At 32.8% G+C, this 13707-nt stretch overlaps 1 protein-coding gene and 1 non-coding gene across 2 annotated transcripts; one reads left to right on the forward strand and one right to left on the reverse strand.

The window, feature by feature from the left end:
* The first annotated feature begins 253 nt into the window (after positions 1-253).
* On the forward strand, positions 254-3737 carry LOC105780621 (probable inactive purple acid phosphatase 28). The gene is made up of 3 exons (XM_012605050.2): positions 254-603; positions 2026-2450; positions 3015-3737. Exons 1-3 carry the CDS (start codon positions 282-284, stop codon positions 3477-3479), a joined length of 1212 nt encoding a protein of 403 aa, XP_012460504.1. The 5' UTR covers positions 254-281; the 3' UTR covers positions 3480-3737.
* Positions 3738-13332: 9595 nt separating this feature from the next.
* On the reverse strand, positions 13333-13439 carry LOC128040830 (small nucleolar RNA R71). Its single transcript, XR_008195636.1, has one exon. It is a non-coding gene; the product is annotated as a small nucleolar RNA R71 (small nucleolar RNA).
* Positions 13440-13707: the final 268 nt, after the last annotated feature.

Here is a 13707-nt window from a genome sequence, read left to right on the forward strand (position 1 = left end):
AACGTGCCACGTCAGCTTACCGTTACACCATTAACGACGATTAACGGCTCAGTGACTAAAATGTTACAGCATGATAACGTAAATGACTAAAACGTAACATTTCAAACATAAATGACTAAAACGTAACCTAAGGTACCCTAACTTAAATGAAAAATATAATTTCAAGAGTTTAATTAATTAATAGTTATAATTAAACATAAAATTAAGTAAAAAGTCAAAACTAAGATCATCAGATATTTGTGTCCGAAGATCTATTATTGTGGACATACATACATACATACATGGAATCTCAAACTGTGAAATGGAAACACTATTTTCTCTATCTCGCCTTCATCTATGCCATCCTCTACTTTCTCCACACCAATTTACTGCTCAACAACCGACCTATTCGCATCAAGAAGTGGCCTCATCTTCCTCTCAGGTTCCGCCACGATGGTACTTTCAAGATCCTCCAGGTCGCCGATATGCATTTCGGCTCTGGTCTTCTCTCCCGCTGCCGAGACGTGCTGCCGTCCCACTTCCATTACTGTTCCGATCTCAACACAACTCGATTTCTTAAAACCATGATTCAGCTTGAAAAACCTGACTTTGTTGCCTTTACGGGTACTTTGTCTTTCTTTCTTTCTTTAATTTATTTTTATTTTTACTTGATTATGCATAAGTTTTGATTTAAGCTTTACTTTGGAATGCTTTAGCAAAAATTTTATCAACTTAAGAAGTTTAAAAAGGATAATTAAGTAAAATAGGCTAACACGTCGAGTGCTTAGAAAGTGGAATTTAATTCAATTTCCCCGACTAGCTAACAAGTTTGTATCGTAAAATGAGCATTCATGAGCTCAGTTGAATTAATCTTAATCTGGGGTTTCATTCTATTTCTAAATGGATCTAATAGTTGTTAATTTTTTTCACAATCTAAGTGCTGAAACTGATGAGGAAATTTGTTAGTTGCTTTGTTTGGATTCAAACAAAACTCTTGATCTAAATATAGGATACAAATTTGCATTGGAAATGTTTTGAGATTTGGAAATCTCTAAGTTGTAATATTTTGGAATCTGACCAACTGTTGACTCTAAGTAGGATTCACATTTAAATATGAAATTTCCTAGTATAATGTTAATTCCATTTTCTTTAGGTTTGAAATATGGTTGAAGCTAAGGTTGAACATCTGTATAACGAGATTGGCATAATTAATATCTATGTTCTAACTTGATGGGAGTGTTAATAGCCTGTACATAGCTGATTTAAATAGCTAATTTGAAGGGATTTAGAGAGATTTTATATTCTTTCCTTTTAGGCATACAATAGCTTCTATAAATTTTGACTTTGAGATGAATGCAAAACATAAACTTTCTCTTGATCTCGTCTGTTTTATACAAAATTGAAATAATCACAATTCTTCAATCTAGTCATCTGAATTATTATCCTTTTCAAAACTATTTATTTATACCAATTTGTTAACTTTGATTCGATTTCTTCTGGATTTTGACCATTCTCTCTGTTTTGTCAGCATGTAATTTATTGTTAGAAGCTTAAAGGTTTGTGTTAAGTAGGAATATCTTAATAATTGTTATATTTCTGAAAAGAAAGTCGCAATTAATGTAATAACGAAGACGCTTGTTTTCTATATGTCTTTTTCTCTTTTAATACAATGCCTACCTCTATCCGTAATCCTTTTAACCCTTAAATCAGAGGAAAAACCCACTCGAACCCACATCTTGCTAACTGAGCTAAGGCTCAATTGGCTTTCTATAAGTTTTTAGTTCTTCAAAGAAGCTAATTTCATGTTTTCGGAAAAAGAAAGTGGATGTAATAAACTCAGATGAAAGAAAATTTTATTTGTTGCGAACGTACCAACTCAATCACATACCTAGTATAAATACCTTTCTCATATATGTTGAATCTTTTTTGTTGTTTAAGCATGGTAACAAGAGACCTTCCTTGGTTGATGCTTAAAACCTTTTCTCTTTACCACTCTTTTTGGGTCATGTTAGTCCCTGAAAATCTACTTTGTATTCTTTAAACCAGGGGACAACATATTTGGTCCAAGCACAACTGATGCTGCTGAATCTCTACTAAGTGCCTTTGGTCCAGTAATGGAATCAGGAATCCCATGGGCAGCTGTATTAGGAAACCATGACCAAGAATCTTCGATGACTCGTGAAGAACTGATGTCTTTCATCTCACTAATGGATTACTCACTGTCACAAACTAATCCACCTTCTAAAGATATCAATAATGTCAAAAGAGGCATGTTCTTAGATATTGATGGCTTTGGAAATTATAATCTCAGTGTTTATGGTGCTCCAGGTTCCCATTTGGCAAACAGTAGTGTCCTCAACCTTTTCTTTCTTGATAGTGGAGACAGGGAGACGGTTCAAGGAGTTCGAACTTATGGATGGATTAAGGAATCTCAACTTAATTGGCTTCGCAGTGCTTCACGGGAACTTCAGGTAGCATAAATTAAGCAATGATTATGAAACAATCTTTAATTCTCATTTGTTTTCTTTAAAAGTTCTCTCATTTCATGTGGTGGATTTCAAATAATTTTTATTGACACATTTGAGAAACAACTTGGGTATGTTTTGTTGATAATTGAAGGGTGATCTTTTCTTTCCTTTTCCTAAAGAAGAGGAAGAAAAAGGGAGGAAGAACATTGTTCCTAATTATTATTATTATTATTATTAGAAGTAAAATGATATTCCTTTAGCTTGAAATGATAACCTGGGTATGTTTTGTTAATACTCGAAGGGTGATTTTTTTTCCTTGGCCCAAATAAGAGGAAGAAAGAAGACGAACCTTGTTCTTTTTTTCTTTCCAATATAAAATGTTTTAAGCCATTAGAAATGATAAATGCCAAATATTATCCTTTACTGGCTTTCCTAGAACTCTTATCATATGCATATGTATTCCGTTGTTAATCCTGACCACCATTACTTGGCATGTTCTTACAATTTCCTAAAGGAGGTTCATTAGATTTAGATTTCAATAACATGCTGCAGTTGACTTACTAACAGGTTCAAAATGAAGAGGTCAAATATGTAATAAAAACTCAGCCTGTGGATGCGTCAGCAGCGCTGGCATTTTTCCACATTCCAATTCCAGAGGTTCGGCAATTATACTACCAAAAGTTTGTTGGTCGGTTTGGGGAGGGTGTGGCTTGTTCATCGGTGAACTCAGGGGTCTTAAAGACATTGGTCTCCATCAAAGATGTAAAAGCTGTTTTCATAGGCCACGATCATACTAATGACTTTTGCGGGAATTTAGAGGGAATATGGTTTTGTTATGGTGGAGGCTTTGGGTACCATGGCTATGGAAGAATTGGCTTGGCAAGGAGAGCTAGAGTCATATTGGCTGAACTTAGGAAGGGTGATAAGGAATGGATGGGAGTGGAGAGGATCAAGACATGGAAGCGTCTTGATGACGAGAATCTGAGCAAGATTGATGAGCAAGTCCTGTGGGAGTTGTCGCCATCTAGATGATTCTCTTTCCAAGTAGTGAGGTACTTCATATCTGTAACCAAATCATGCTGTAATATATGTGCTGTGGTTTTCTTTTGATTTAATTGTTTTTATAGTCTCTTTTTCTTTATTTTCCTCTTTTTTAAATAGTTTAAGATTTGCTATTTTATAGTTGTTACATTTATTTCCTTTTTCTCTCAAACCTTTTGAATATACAAGGAATTATATTCTCAATATATATAAATGACATTCAAGATTTAGAGGATCTTTGTGATTCAATGAGTTAGCTTACACATTTGTCTTGTTATAATGCACTTCGTATTTTATATTCTAACTCCTTAATTCCATTATGTGCTAATTGTTTATGTGGTTGAGTTTTGCTCAAAGTTAATAGGTTAAGTGCTTAGCCTATATCATTTGTGTTTATTTGGGATTGTATTTGTTGATTGTTGACTTAAGCTTAGCTTTGATAATTTGGAGTGATGCCTAGTTAATGTTATGCTTAAGTGTCTATCCAAGAGGACCACTTAGTGTTGAAATATTTTCGAAATATACAGTGTTTCAATAGTTGCAAATGAAAAGTTATAAGTAACCAAAAATTATGTCACTCGATTATTAATGAAAAGTTGTCACTATTTATAGTGATGAGTTATGTCTCTTAAATTCAAAAGTTATATCACTTGATTATTAACAAATAATCATAATTATTCAAGTAGATTGTATTGAATACTTATGTTTATTGCTAAAGATATGACTGTCCATTTGGATAGTTATGTCCTTATGAAGAGACATGAGATCTCCTATAAATAAGAACGAATTTTCATTTGTATGACACACCAAAAAATATAGAAACAAAGTTTCTTTCTATTCTCACACCATCTTTTATATTCCTAGATTGTTCTGTAAAGAATTTTTGTAGAAAGTATTTATAGAAATTTATTATCCTTGCTATACTTCGTTCAATGCTTAGTGGATTGTTTCCGTTAGTGCAAAACGTAGACAGAACTTATTCACTATTCTCGTACCACGAATTGCTTCAACTGTGGGCTCGAACAAATCGAATAAAAACATAGAACGACAAATAGTTTTCTTTTCTTTTGAGTGAAAACGAAAATTCTCTTCTCAAATAGAAATTGACAGAATTATAATTTTGAAAAAAAAAATATTTAATAGCTGAGAATAAATTCTCTCTATTTTTTTTGTAGTGTAACAATATCTTAAAATTGTGTAAATAGCCCTACCGATGCCATCTATTTATAAGGAGAGAAGGTAGAGCCTTTGTTGAATTGTAAAAGTTTATTTCAACTAAAAAATTAAAATCCTAGTTTAACTAAGATGTAGGGGCCGACAACCCTAGTTAATAATACTAAGGTTTGCCTTCCCACCTTATAACATAAGGGGCTTTTGGGTCTCTTTTATATCGGGTCCAATTACAAGTACTTCTTGGGCTTTGAACTCAATACTGTATAATTTTATCCAACTCAATATTTATTTTTCTATTTCCCCAAAATAAACTTCAATATATATCCAATTAAATAATTTTCTCAACCCAATTCTAATTCCATTAAAATCATGATGACTTTACCGTAAAAGAATTTATGAGAAAATATATTTAATATTTTTACATTCAACAGTTCACTATGACCAAATGATTTATTTTCATTTTCGAACTTTATTTAATTTGAAAAACATAAATTCATTTTTCAAGTCATTTTCTCTTTTCTTTTCTTTTTCGAGAAAATCAAATTAATTTCCAAATGATTCAATTTCTTCATTTTCATTTTAGAGAAAACCATAATCATTTCCAAATGTTTCATATTTCTCTATTTCACAGTTTCTATTCATTTTTGTTCATTTGATTCAACATGCAATTCATTTATAGTTTCAACGAGCTAGTGGAAAGACCGATTGGACATAAGCAACTGAAGTTCAAATGATTTATAATTAAGTTCTAACTTTTCGCCTATTAATTATAAATTCATTTAGTCACGAAGTCATTCCACTATAGTATCGTGATTGAGCTTTCCCTAATGGCATACCATTACAAAAGCAACTTGGTCAGCTCTCGTCCAATAATATTGTCATAAGTGTGTTACCCTCATATGATATCATTAATCTATTTGGGATAATAATCGTTCTCCTAATATGATCTTATTTTATCTCATGGTAATCATTATATATTCTTTTATGAAAATGAAAAGTCAATTACTATCAAATAGTAATCAAGTCATCCATCACAAAGATGAACAACCTGTGGCCACATTTACTTTTCATCAACCATGTAATGCCAACGAGAGGATATCATTTATCCATGTCTTGGTCTATGAGTTTCACTGTTGTGAATGACGCTACATATTGCAGAAGTTGTACACCTAACGCACTAGCTTTCAATTATTTATCTATTCGAACTCAGGCTTTTACTTATACCAAAGTGTACAAGTCGCATCTACATAGTTTGACATCCTCTCATGATTTAGATATGTCACACCATAAACGTCACAAATGAATAAATCCATAAACAAATTCAGGATCTATTCTTCTTGGGTCCAATATTATGTACTGTCAATCCAGCTAGTCACATCTATTTCTCTATCTTTTGGGAGTTATCCGCTTCGATGCCCAAGATAAAACATCTCCCCAATTGAACTTGATAGACGACATATTAGTCTTTCAATTAATTTGTTCATTTTCGATTAGACTAAGGACATGTTTATGTTCGTCTACTAATATAAGTTGTCTTTCTGTATTACGATTTAACCACGTAATACCGCTTAGTATTAGTTTAAACTTTAGACAACCAATGAGCAGCATTTGCTTCCATTTTACTTTACGTGCAAAAATCATATGAGGAAAATTATAAAATTTATATTAATGTAATCAATGAATTCGTTTTATTAACCAATCTATTCGAAAAAAATTACAAGTTTACAAGTGAATATAGTACACTCAGGGCACCAGATCCAACATATAGATAGTGCATTCAATTCCTTAGAGGAAACACCACTGTGACTAGTTCTAAATCGTACGTCAGATAATTGCATTCATGTGTCTTTAGCTGTCGGGATGCATACGCAATTACTTTACCATCCTGTCTTAAAACACAATCTAAGTCATTCAGCGAAGCATCACTGAATACCACAAATTATTTCCCTAATTCAGGTAAGCTTAAGATTGGTACTTTCCATTGTAGAATAGCTTCAATATTTTTAGGATCGTCTCGGATTCCTTCCGTCAAAATAACGTAACCTAGAAAGAACACTTCAAATAACCAAAACTCACACTTACTAAGCTTCTCGAAAAGTTGCTTCTCACACAACTTGCAATATGATTCTTAAATACTTATCATGCTCAGGCTCTGATCTTGAAGATATCATCGAAGAACAAATTACAAATTGGTTCAAATAAGACTGAAATATGTTGTTCATAATATTCATGAACACCATAAGAACATTCGTCAACCCAAATGGCATCACTAGAAATTCATAGTGACCATACCGCGTACGAAATAATTTTTTTGGTGTATAATGTCCTTGACCTTCAATTGATAATATCTCGACCTCAAATAAATCTTAGAAAAGACTGAGGCACCCTTCAATTGATTGAACAAATCATCAATACATAGAAACGGATATCAGTTTTTGATTGCCAGCTTATTCAATTTTCAATAATTAATGTAAAGTCGTATCAACCCATCTTTATTCTTAATGAACAGCCCTGGAGCTCCCTAGGGTGATATACTCGGACGTATAAAGTTATAGACCAAGAGATTTTGCAATTGAATTTTTAGCTATTTTAGCTCCGTTGGCATCATATGGTACGAAATAATATATACAGGGTTATACTTGAGAAAATCTCAATTGCAAATTTAATCTCACTGTTAAGAGGTAATCCTGACAATGCTTCTGAAAATACTTCCGGGAACTCACATACTCTTCGAATCTTACTCGTTTAACTTTCATCCGAGTTCAAGTTAATAACATAAGCCAAATATGTTTCACAGTATTAATTCAAAATCTTATTAGCTCGAACTGATGATATGATACAAGTAGAATCACTCAATCTTATGCCTTTGACTTCAATAATTTCCATTTCAAGACATGAATAGAGAACTTCTTCTTACTGTAGTCCTAAATCACACTATACTCGGTCAACTAGTTCATTCCCAGAATTACATCAGAATCAACAAACGACATAATTAAAAGATCATCTGGGAATGATTTATTTTGGATTTCTAATGAGCATCACTTTTAACTTGATCAATGAGTACAATTTGTCACAAAGACTTGGAACATATATATTGTTATACTTAACAACTCAAATTTAAATTTTCCTACTACAACATCATAAATTCTTGTTTTCGATCTCCCAAATACAACTCACCAACATACTTATTTTGGAATTTAGACTAGAAGAATATCTAAGTGACTTGATTTACTGACACGTGATGGGTGATAGTTAGCCACCATTAATATGCCTTTCCCTTTAGAAGATATCTTACACACGTGACACACAGGCGGTGAACATTCTAATTGTTGAAGAACTTGCTCGGTTAACTCCAACCAAAATTTAGCCGAGGAAGGGTCAACACCTTCAACCCTTAGAAATCAATTGCTTCTTACTTTTGCAACTCTTTTATCAAGCTCTCCAAGTTGTAGCTACTGGTGCAACTTGTTGAGCAGCTCCTACTACTCTCAAGAGTACATCCGCTATTGTGCAGAGTAGATCCTCATCACCTCAACCCTCATGACGAAGTTTAATAACTCTATTTTTGCGTCAAGCACCAACTTGATCAAATTGCATGTTTCGATTCCCACTCTACTCTCACTCTCAACGGAGTGATTACTGCTGTTAATTTCCTCTCTAATAGCATTTCTCAATTCGCTTGACATTATCAGTTTTATAACAAAATAATCAATATTCAGCATCTAAATCTCAACTCAGACTCGACTTGATCTTGGCATGTACTTCTACACTTAATTTCGAGCTCAATTTAGTTTGAAAACCGGCTAAACCTTAGCTTTGATACCACTAAATGTAACACCCTGATACCTAACCTGATCACCGGGTCTGAGCTATAAGATGCCACATTAATTTTCGGAGTAACTACAATTATTTATATTTAATTTAATACCATTAAACATTCAAATACAAGTAACACATGTGAATAATATGATATGCAATCATTTTCGGGTCTTACATGAGCTTACAAAAGCTCTTTTGCTAACCCGATATCGAACCAAGTTCTAAATATTTCAAAGTACTGGGTTGACGTCGCAACTACGGGAGTTCCTTGTTGCAACGCCATATACTAACTAAGCTCATCGCGATGAAAAGGGTTCGATGTCACTACGTGACCATTTGTTTCTAAATGGTACCAACATGATTCACCTATAAAACAATTTCATCACAACCATTCACCATTTTAGTCAAATGCGTCATTTCAATTGTTCATTCCTAACATATCTCATTATATATATATATATGTATGTATTACCTAAACATACATACTGGCTTAGACACTTATGACAATTTTCCAATCATTTACCAAAATTGACATATACATTCACATATAACTCTCAAATATTGCAACCTTTCATACAACTTAACTAGGTAACAAATTCACATATGCAAATCAACCATTGACCATTTCCAAGTTACCATTTCAAGCTTCAATATAATCATGACTACTTATTATGCCCAAAACCAAATCAACCTAAGTACACACCAATTTGGCACCCAGTGCCTCATCGGAATGTCCGAAGTATAAAAATTGTGCCCAACGCTCATTGATATAATCAAAGTAAAGGTTGTGTGTAGCATTCATCAGAAAGTCTAAAGGAAAATGCACCTAACGCTCATTGACATATAGTCAAAGCAACCCGTACTCAATCTATCTTATGGCATGCCAACTATATCCGACTCTACCCGAACAATTAATAAATGTAAAAATAGAATGTTGATAATGGCAAGAAAAGATAGAAAAAAATAGAACACACAGATTTATGTGGAAACCCTTTTGGAAAAAAACCACAGGCGGAGGAGAAGAAAATTCACTATGTCGAATTTGAATGATACAATAGGAAAGAAGACTATGTCTATTTATAGGTTTGTAAAACTATTCTAATCAAAGTCAGATAGAAGTAATGCAGTAAGGTTAAAACACCTTATTCTAATCAACATCAAATTGAGAAAGCATACTTCTATATGGATTTGGGTCACATATATTTAACAATAGAGTAACCAATTTTTGATTTCATCATATAGTTCATTTCACATTCTATATTTCTTAATTCATCACCAATTTCTATTTCAAAATTTCATATATCATATTTTAGCCCAATTCTATATCAAATACATATATCAATAAATTCATGCAAATTTCTATTCTATTCAATTTAGTCATCTATCTCAATATTCAATCTCACCTCATAATCATTACAAACTCACCTCAATATCAATAAATTCATGCAAATTTCTATTCTATTCAAACATAGCAATTTCATTCACATAATCATTACAAACTCACCTCAATATCATATTATGCAAAATATCACAATATGTAACAATTAAATTGATCTCGAATCACAGAAATATAAACCAAAAACTTGCGTCGCTCGTTGTCGGCTCTTGCCTTTCCTTTCCCTCTCGACAGCTTGGTGTCATTTTAAGCTACAAATAATAATTCAAAAATGACACAACATCAATTTCTATCCAAATTACATTCAAATACAAAGTCAAACATATTTTGCAATTTATCTAATTTAGTCCTTAAACCCAAGACAAGCATAACTTTCAGTATAGAGCTTCATATTTCACATTTACTCAATAGGGACCTTGTACTTTCTATTCCTACTATAATTTCATAACATTTTTTCATTTTACTCAATTTGGTCCCTAATGTACAAAACTAACAATTAAGGTATACAATTTATCCCTTCTTATAATTTAAGCTTAATTTCTATCAATTTCATACCTAATTCATCCAATTCTCAACAATTATAACTTATCAAAATTTCACAAATTAATTAAACTGACACATGGGCTAGCTAAATCAAGTTCTCATGATTCAATTTCCATAAAAAAATAGCTAGGGACTTACTTAAAATTAGATGGTTGAATGTTAAAATGCCTAAAGCTTTTCCTTTTATTTTTTTTATTTATGTCCACGGTTTGAGGGAAGAAGAAGAAGATTTTTCATTTTTCTTCCCACTTTAGTTGCTATTTATACTATGGTTATATATAATTAATCATAATTAACCAATTTGATTATGTTTTAGTTAATTAATCTTTAATTAGTTAAGTTTAGTGACATTCATCATTACCATCCACTAACACCTATTTAAAATGGTTTATTAATCATTTTTTCCCTTCGAATAATTGTTATCTAAGTCCCCGAGCCTTTTTCTAATTAAAAATTTGTAGCGATTAAACGTTTACAATTTAGTCCTTAGACCTTAATTAACCACAATTTTAGCTAAATTGACTAACTAAATTTCAATATATTTTTATATTAACCCCATAAATATTCCTATTTAATATTTACAAAAACGGTGTTATGCCTTGGGATATTTATAGGTGGGGAGTCTCGTGCCTAATTACATCATGTTAGCAGCAATCTTGGAATAAGGTTTCATGTCATGTATGGCTCTGACATTTCCTTTGTTGAAGTAATACAAGGTTGTTAGACCTCAGTGGTCCTTAAATGATCCCTTGTGGGGAGGGCCCAATTGAGTGGTAAGGGATGGATGATCTTCCTACGGGTGGTATGGAACATGTGGATGGCTAGCCATTGAATAACTGATAACTCTTGAAAAGAGTTATATTTCGAACCTTTATGCTTGATTAAATGCTTGTACTTAAGTAGATATATTTGTATTTTTAAGTTATTTTTAGAACATTGCATAATAACGCTTGGATTGTGCCTTAAATGTCATTTCATGTTACTTTTACTGTTGGGAAGAACGAAATTGGTTATTTTATGTAGTAGGTGCAGAAAGGATGAAGAAAAAGAGGAAAGAATGAAAGAAGTAAAATATTGCCATGAAAAAAGGTTGGATGGATTGCCAACATAAATGCCATGGCAATTTCAGGAAAATGCTGGCATAACACTCAGTCCTCGTCACTCTCAGCCAGCTGGATGTGTACCAGATAAATCCACCTGATAAAGAAGAAGAAAAGTGTGTGCTGAGAAAGGGGGACCTACCCTATAAAAAAGGGGATTTTGGAAGAGGATTTTGGAGTGGGATTTGGAGAGCAGCTTCATCTCCACAAAAACTCGTGAAAAATTCCAGAGAAAAAGGGAGAGGGTAGCAACTTAAGAGGAAAGCAGAGACGCAAAGAAAGGGATGAACAATTAGCCTTAAGTCTTGCACGATTCAGCAGCATCGAAGTGAAAGCTAGAGTGATGAAAGCTTCTTGCAGTTCTACCTTCATTCTATTAATAAACTTTTGTGATTTATAAACTGTTAATGATGATGTTGAATGTTATTCTAATTTTGGATTTTAAATCCCAACGTATAAGCTAATTTCATTTAGGTTGGAATTACTGGATCTATCTTGATATCTTGATGATTAGTGACATTTTGAGTAGATCTATTGTTTTATTCGGTTTGGATTATTTTAAATATATGCATGCAAGCTCTAGACATAGATGAATGCATGATTTAATTCTGAAAAGGTTAAATAAGTTGGATCGAGATCAAATGATACGAGCGAATACTCGTAGCACTTGTGATCTGTACAGAGTAAGGAAGAATATTGTTAGGTATTATTCTTAAGACTTGTAGACGTACAAAGACTTAGAATGATAACTTTAATTCTAGCTCTCGAAAGAAGTAGAATCCAGTAGTTATCCTCTAAGCAATAATTTGGTCAAGATTTTGCCATGACATTATTATGTTATTAAGATATAATCCAAGTAATTTCAACCTTCCCATTCTACAACATCAATCCTCTCAACTTTGTCTCGTAGAATTGCCACAGCATTTTATTCATTATTTGATTTTTATATTTTATACATTAATTATTCACTTCAAATCATTATTTTGTTTATTTTTCCATAAGTCTAATTAGTATAGTTTATAGTAATAACTCAATCATACTTTTACCTATTATAATCCCTGTGGAGACGATCTCACTTATCACTTTATTACTTGATTCGACGTGTATACTTGCACATTCGCATTACATATGCACACGCGATAAGTTTTTGGCATCGTTGTCGAGGATCGGCAAATTGGTGAATTTTGGTTTGTTATTATTGATTTAATTTTGTTAGTTTGAGCTTACTTAGTTACTTTTGATTATTTTTCAGGTTTGTTGTTATTTTATGAGTTGAGGTATTCTCGAGAATGAAGAGTATTATTTTAATCCCGAAACTGAGAGAACTTTGAGGAGTAAAAAAGAATTACGAGAAATGGCAAGGATTGAAAATGATCCAAACAAAGAAGATCCATTACATCCGAATGGTAGGGACGTTGATATTCCTCGTGTGATAGATGATAGAGACAGACCCATTAGAAAACATGTAGTGCCAATATTGGATGATTTGAATCCAGGGATTGTCAAGCCACGTATTCAAGCTCAGCATTTTGAGTTGAAACCAGTGATATTTCAAATGCTACAAATAGTAAAAAAGTTCAATAGATTACCTACTGAGAACCCGCAGCTGTATTTAAGACTCTTTTTGGAAGTTTATGATTCATTCAGGCAATAGGGTATTCTTGAAGATGCCTTGAAACTCAAGTTCTTTCCTTATTCATTGCGAGATCGTGCCAATGCTTGGTTGAATGCTTTACCATCAAGAACGGTGGCATCTTTGAATGAACTTTGCCAAAGGTTTTTGTTGCGATACAACCCTTCAAACATGAAGGCCGAATTGAGGAACGATATTACATCTTCTCGACAATCTGAAGATGAGACATTGTATGAAGCTTGGGAGTGATTCAAGGAATTGATTAGAAAATGTCTGATACATGGTTTCCAACACTGGACACAAATGGAAATGTTTTACAATGCACTGAATGCACATACACGAATGGTAATTGATGCATCTGCCAATGGGGCTTTGCTAGATAAATCATATAATGAGGCATATGAGATTCTGGAAAGGATAAGTAACAATGATTATCAATATCCAACTACAAAAGTGGGTACTGGCAGAAGAGTTGCTAGAGCTATGGAGCTTGATGTGATCATTCCATTAACAGCTTAGGTATCATCCCTAACTAATATAACTAAAACATTGAAG

This window comes from Gossypium raimondii, chromosome 4 (genome assembly GCF_025698545.1).
Source record: "Gossypium raimondii isolate GPD5lz chromosome 4, ASM2569854v1, whole genome shotgun sequence".
Classification (NCBI taxonomy): Eukaryota; Viridiplantae; Streptophyta; class Magnoliopsida; order Malvales; family Malvaceae; genus Gossypium; species Gossypium raimondii.

What these genes read in the sequence shown, in the direction of transcription:
- LOC105780621 (XM_012605050.2), top strand. Translation starts at nt 282, where the DNA reads ATGGAATCTCAAACTGTGAAATGGAAACACTATTTTCTCTATCTCGCC. An exon ending in TGACTTTGTTGCCTTTACGG is followed by an intron (nt 604 to 2,025) that starts GTACTTTGTCTT and finishes TCTTTAAACCAG; the next exon opens with GGGACAACATATTTGGTCCA. An exon ending in GTGCTTCACGGGAACTTCAG is followed by an intron (nt 2,451 to 3,014) that starts GTAGCATAAATT and finishes ACTTACTAACAG; the next exon opens with GTTCAAAATGAAGAGGTCAA.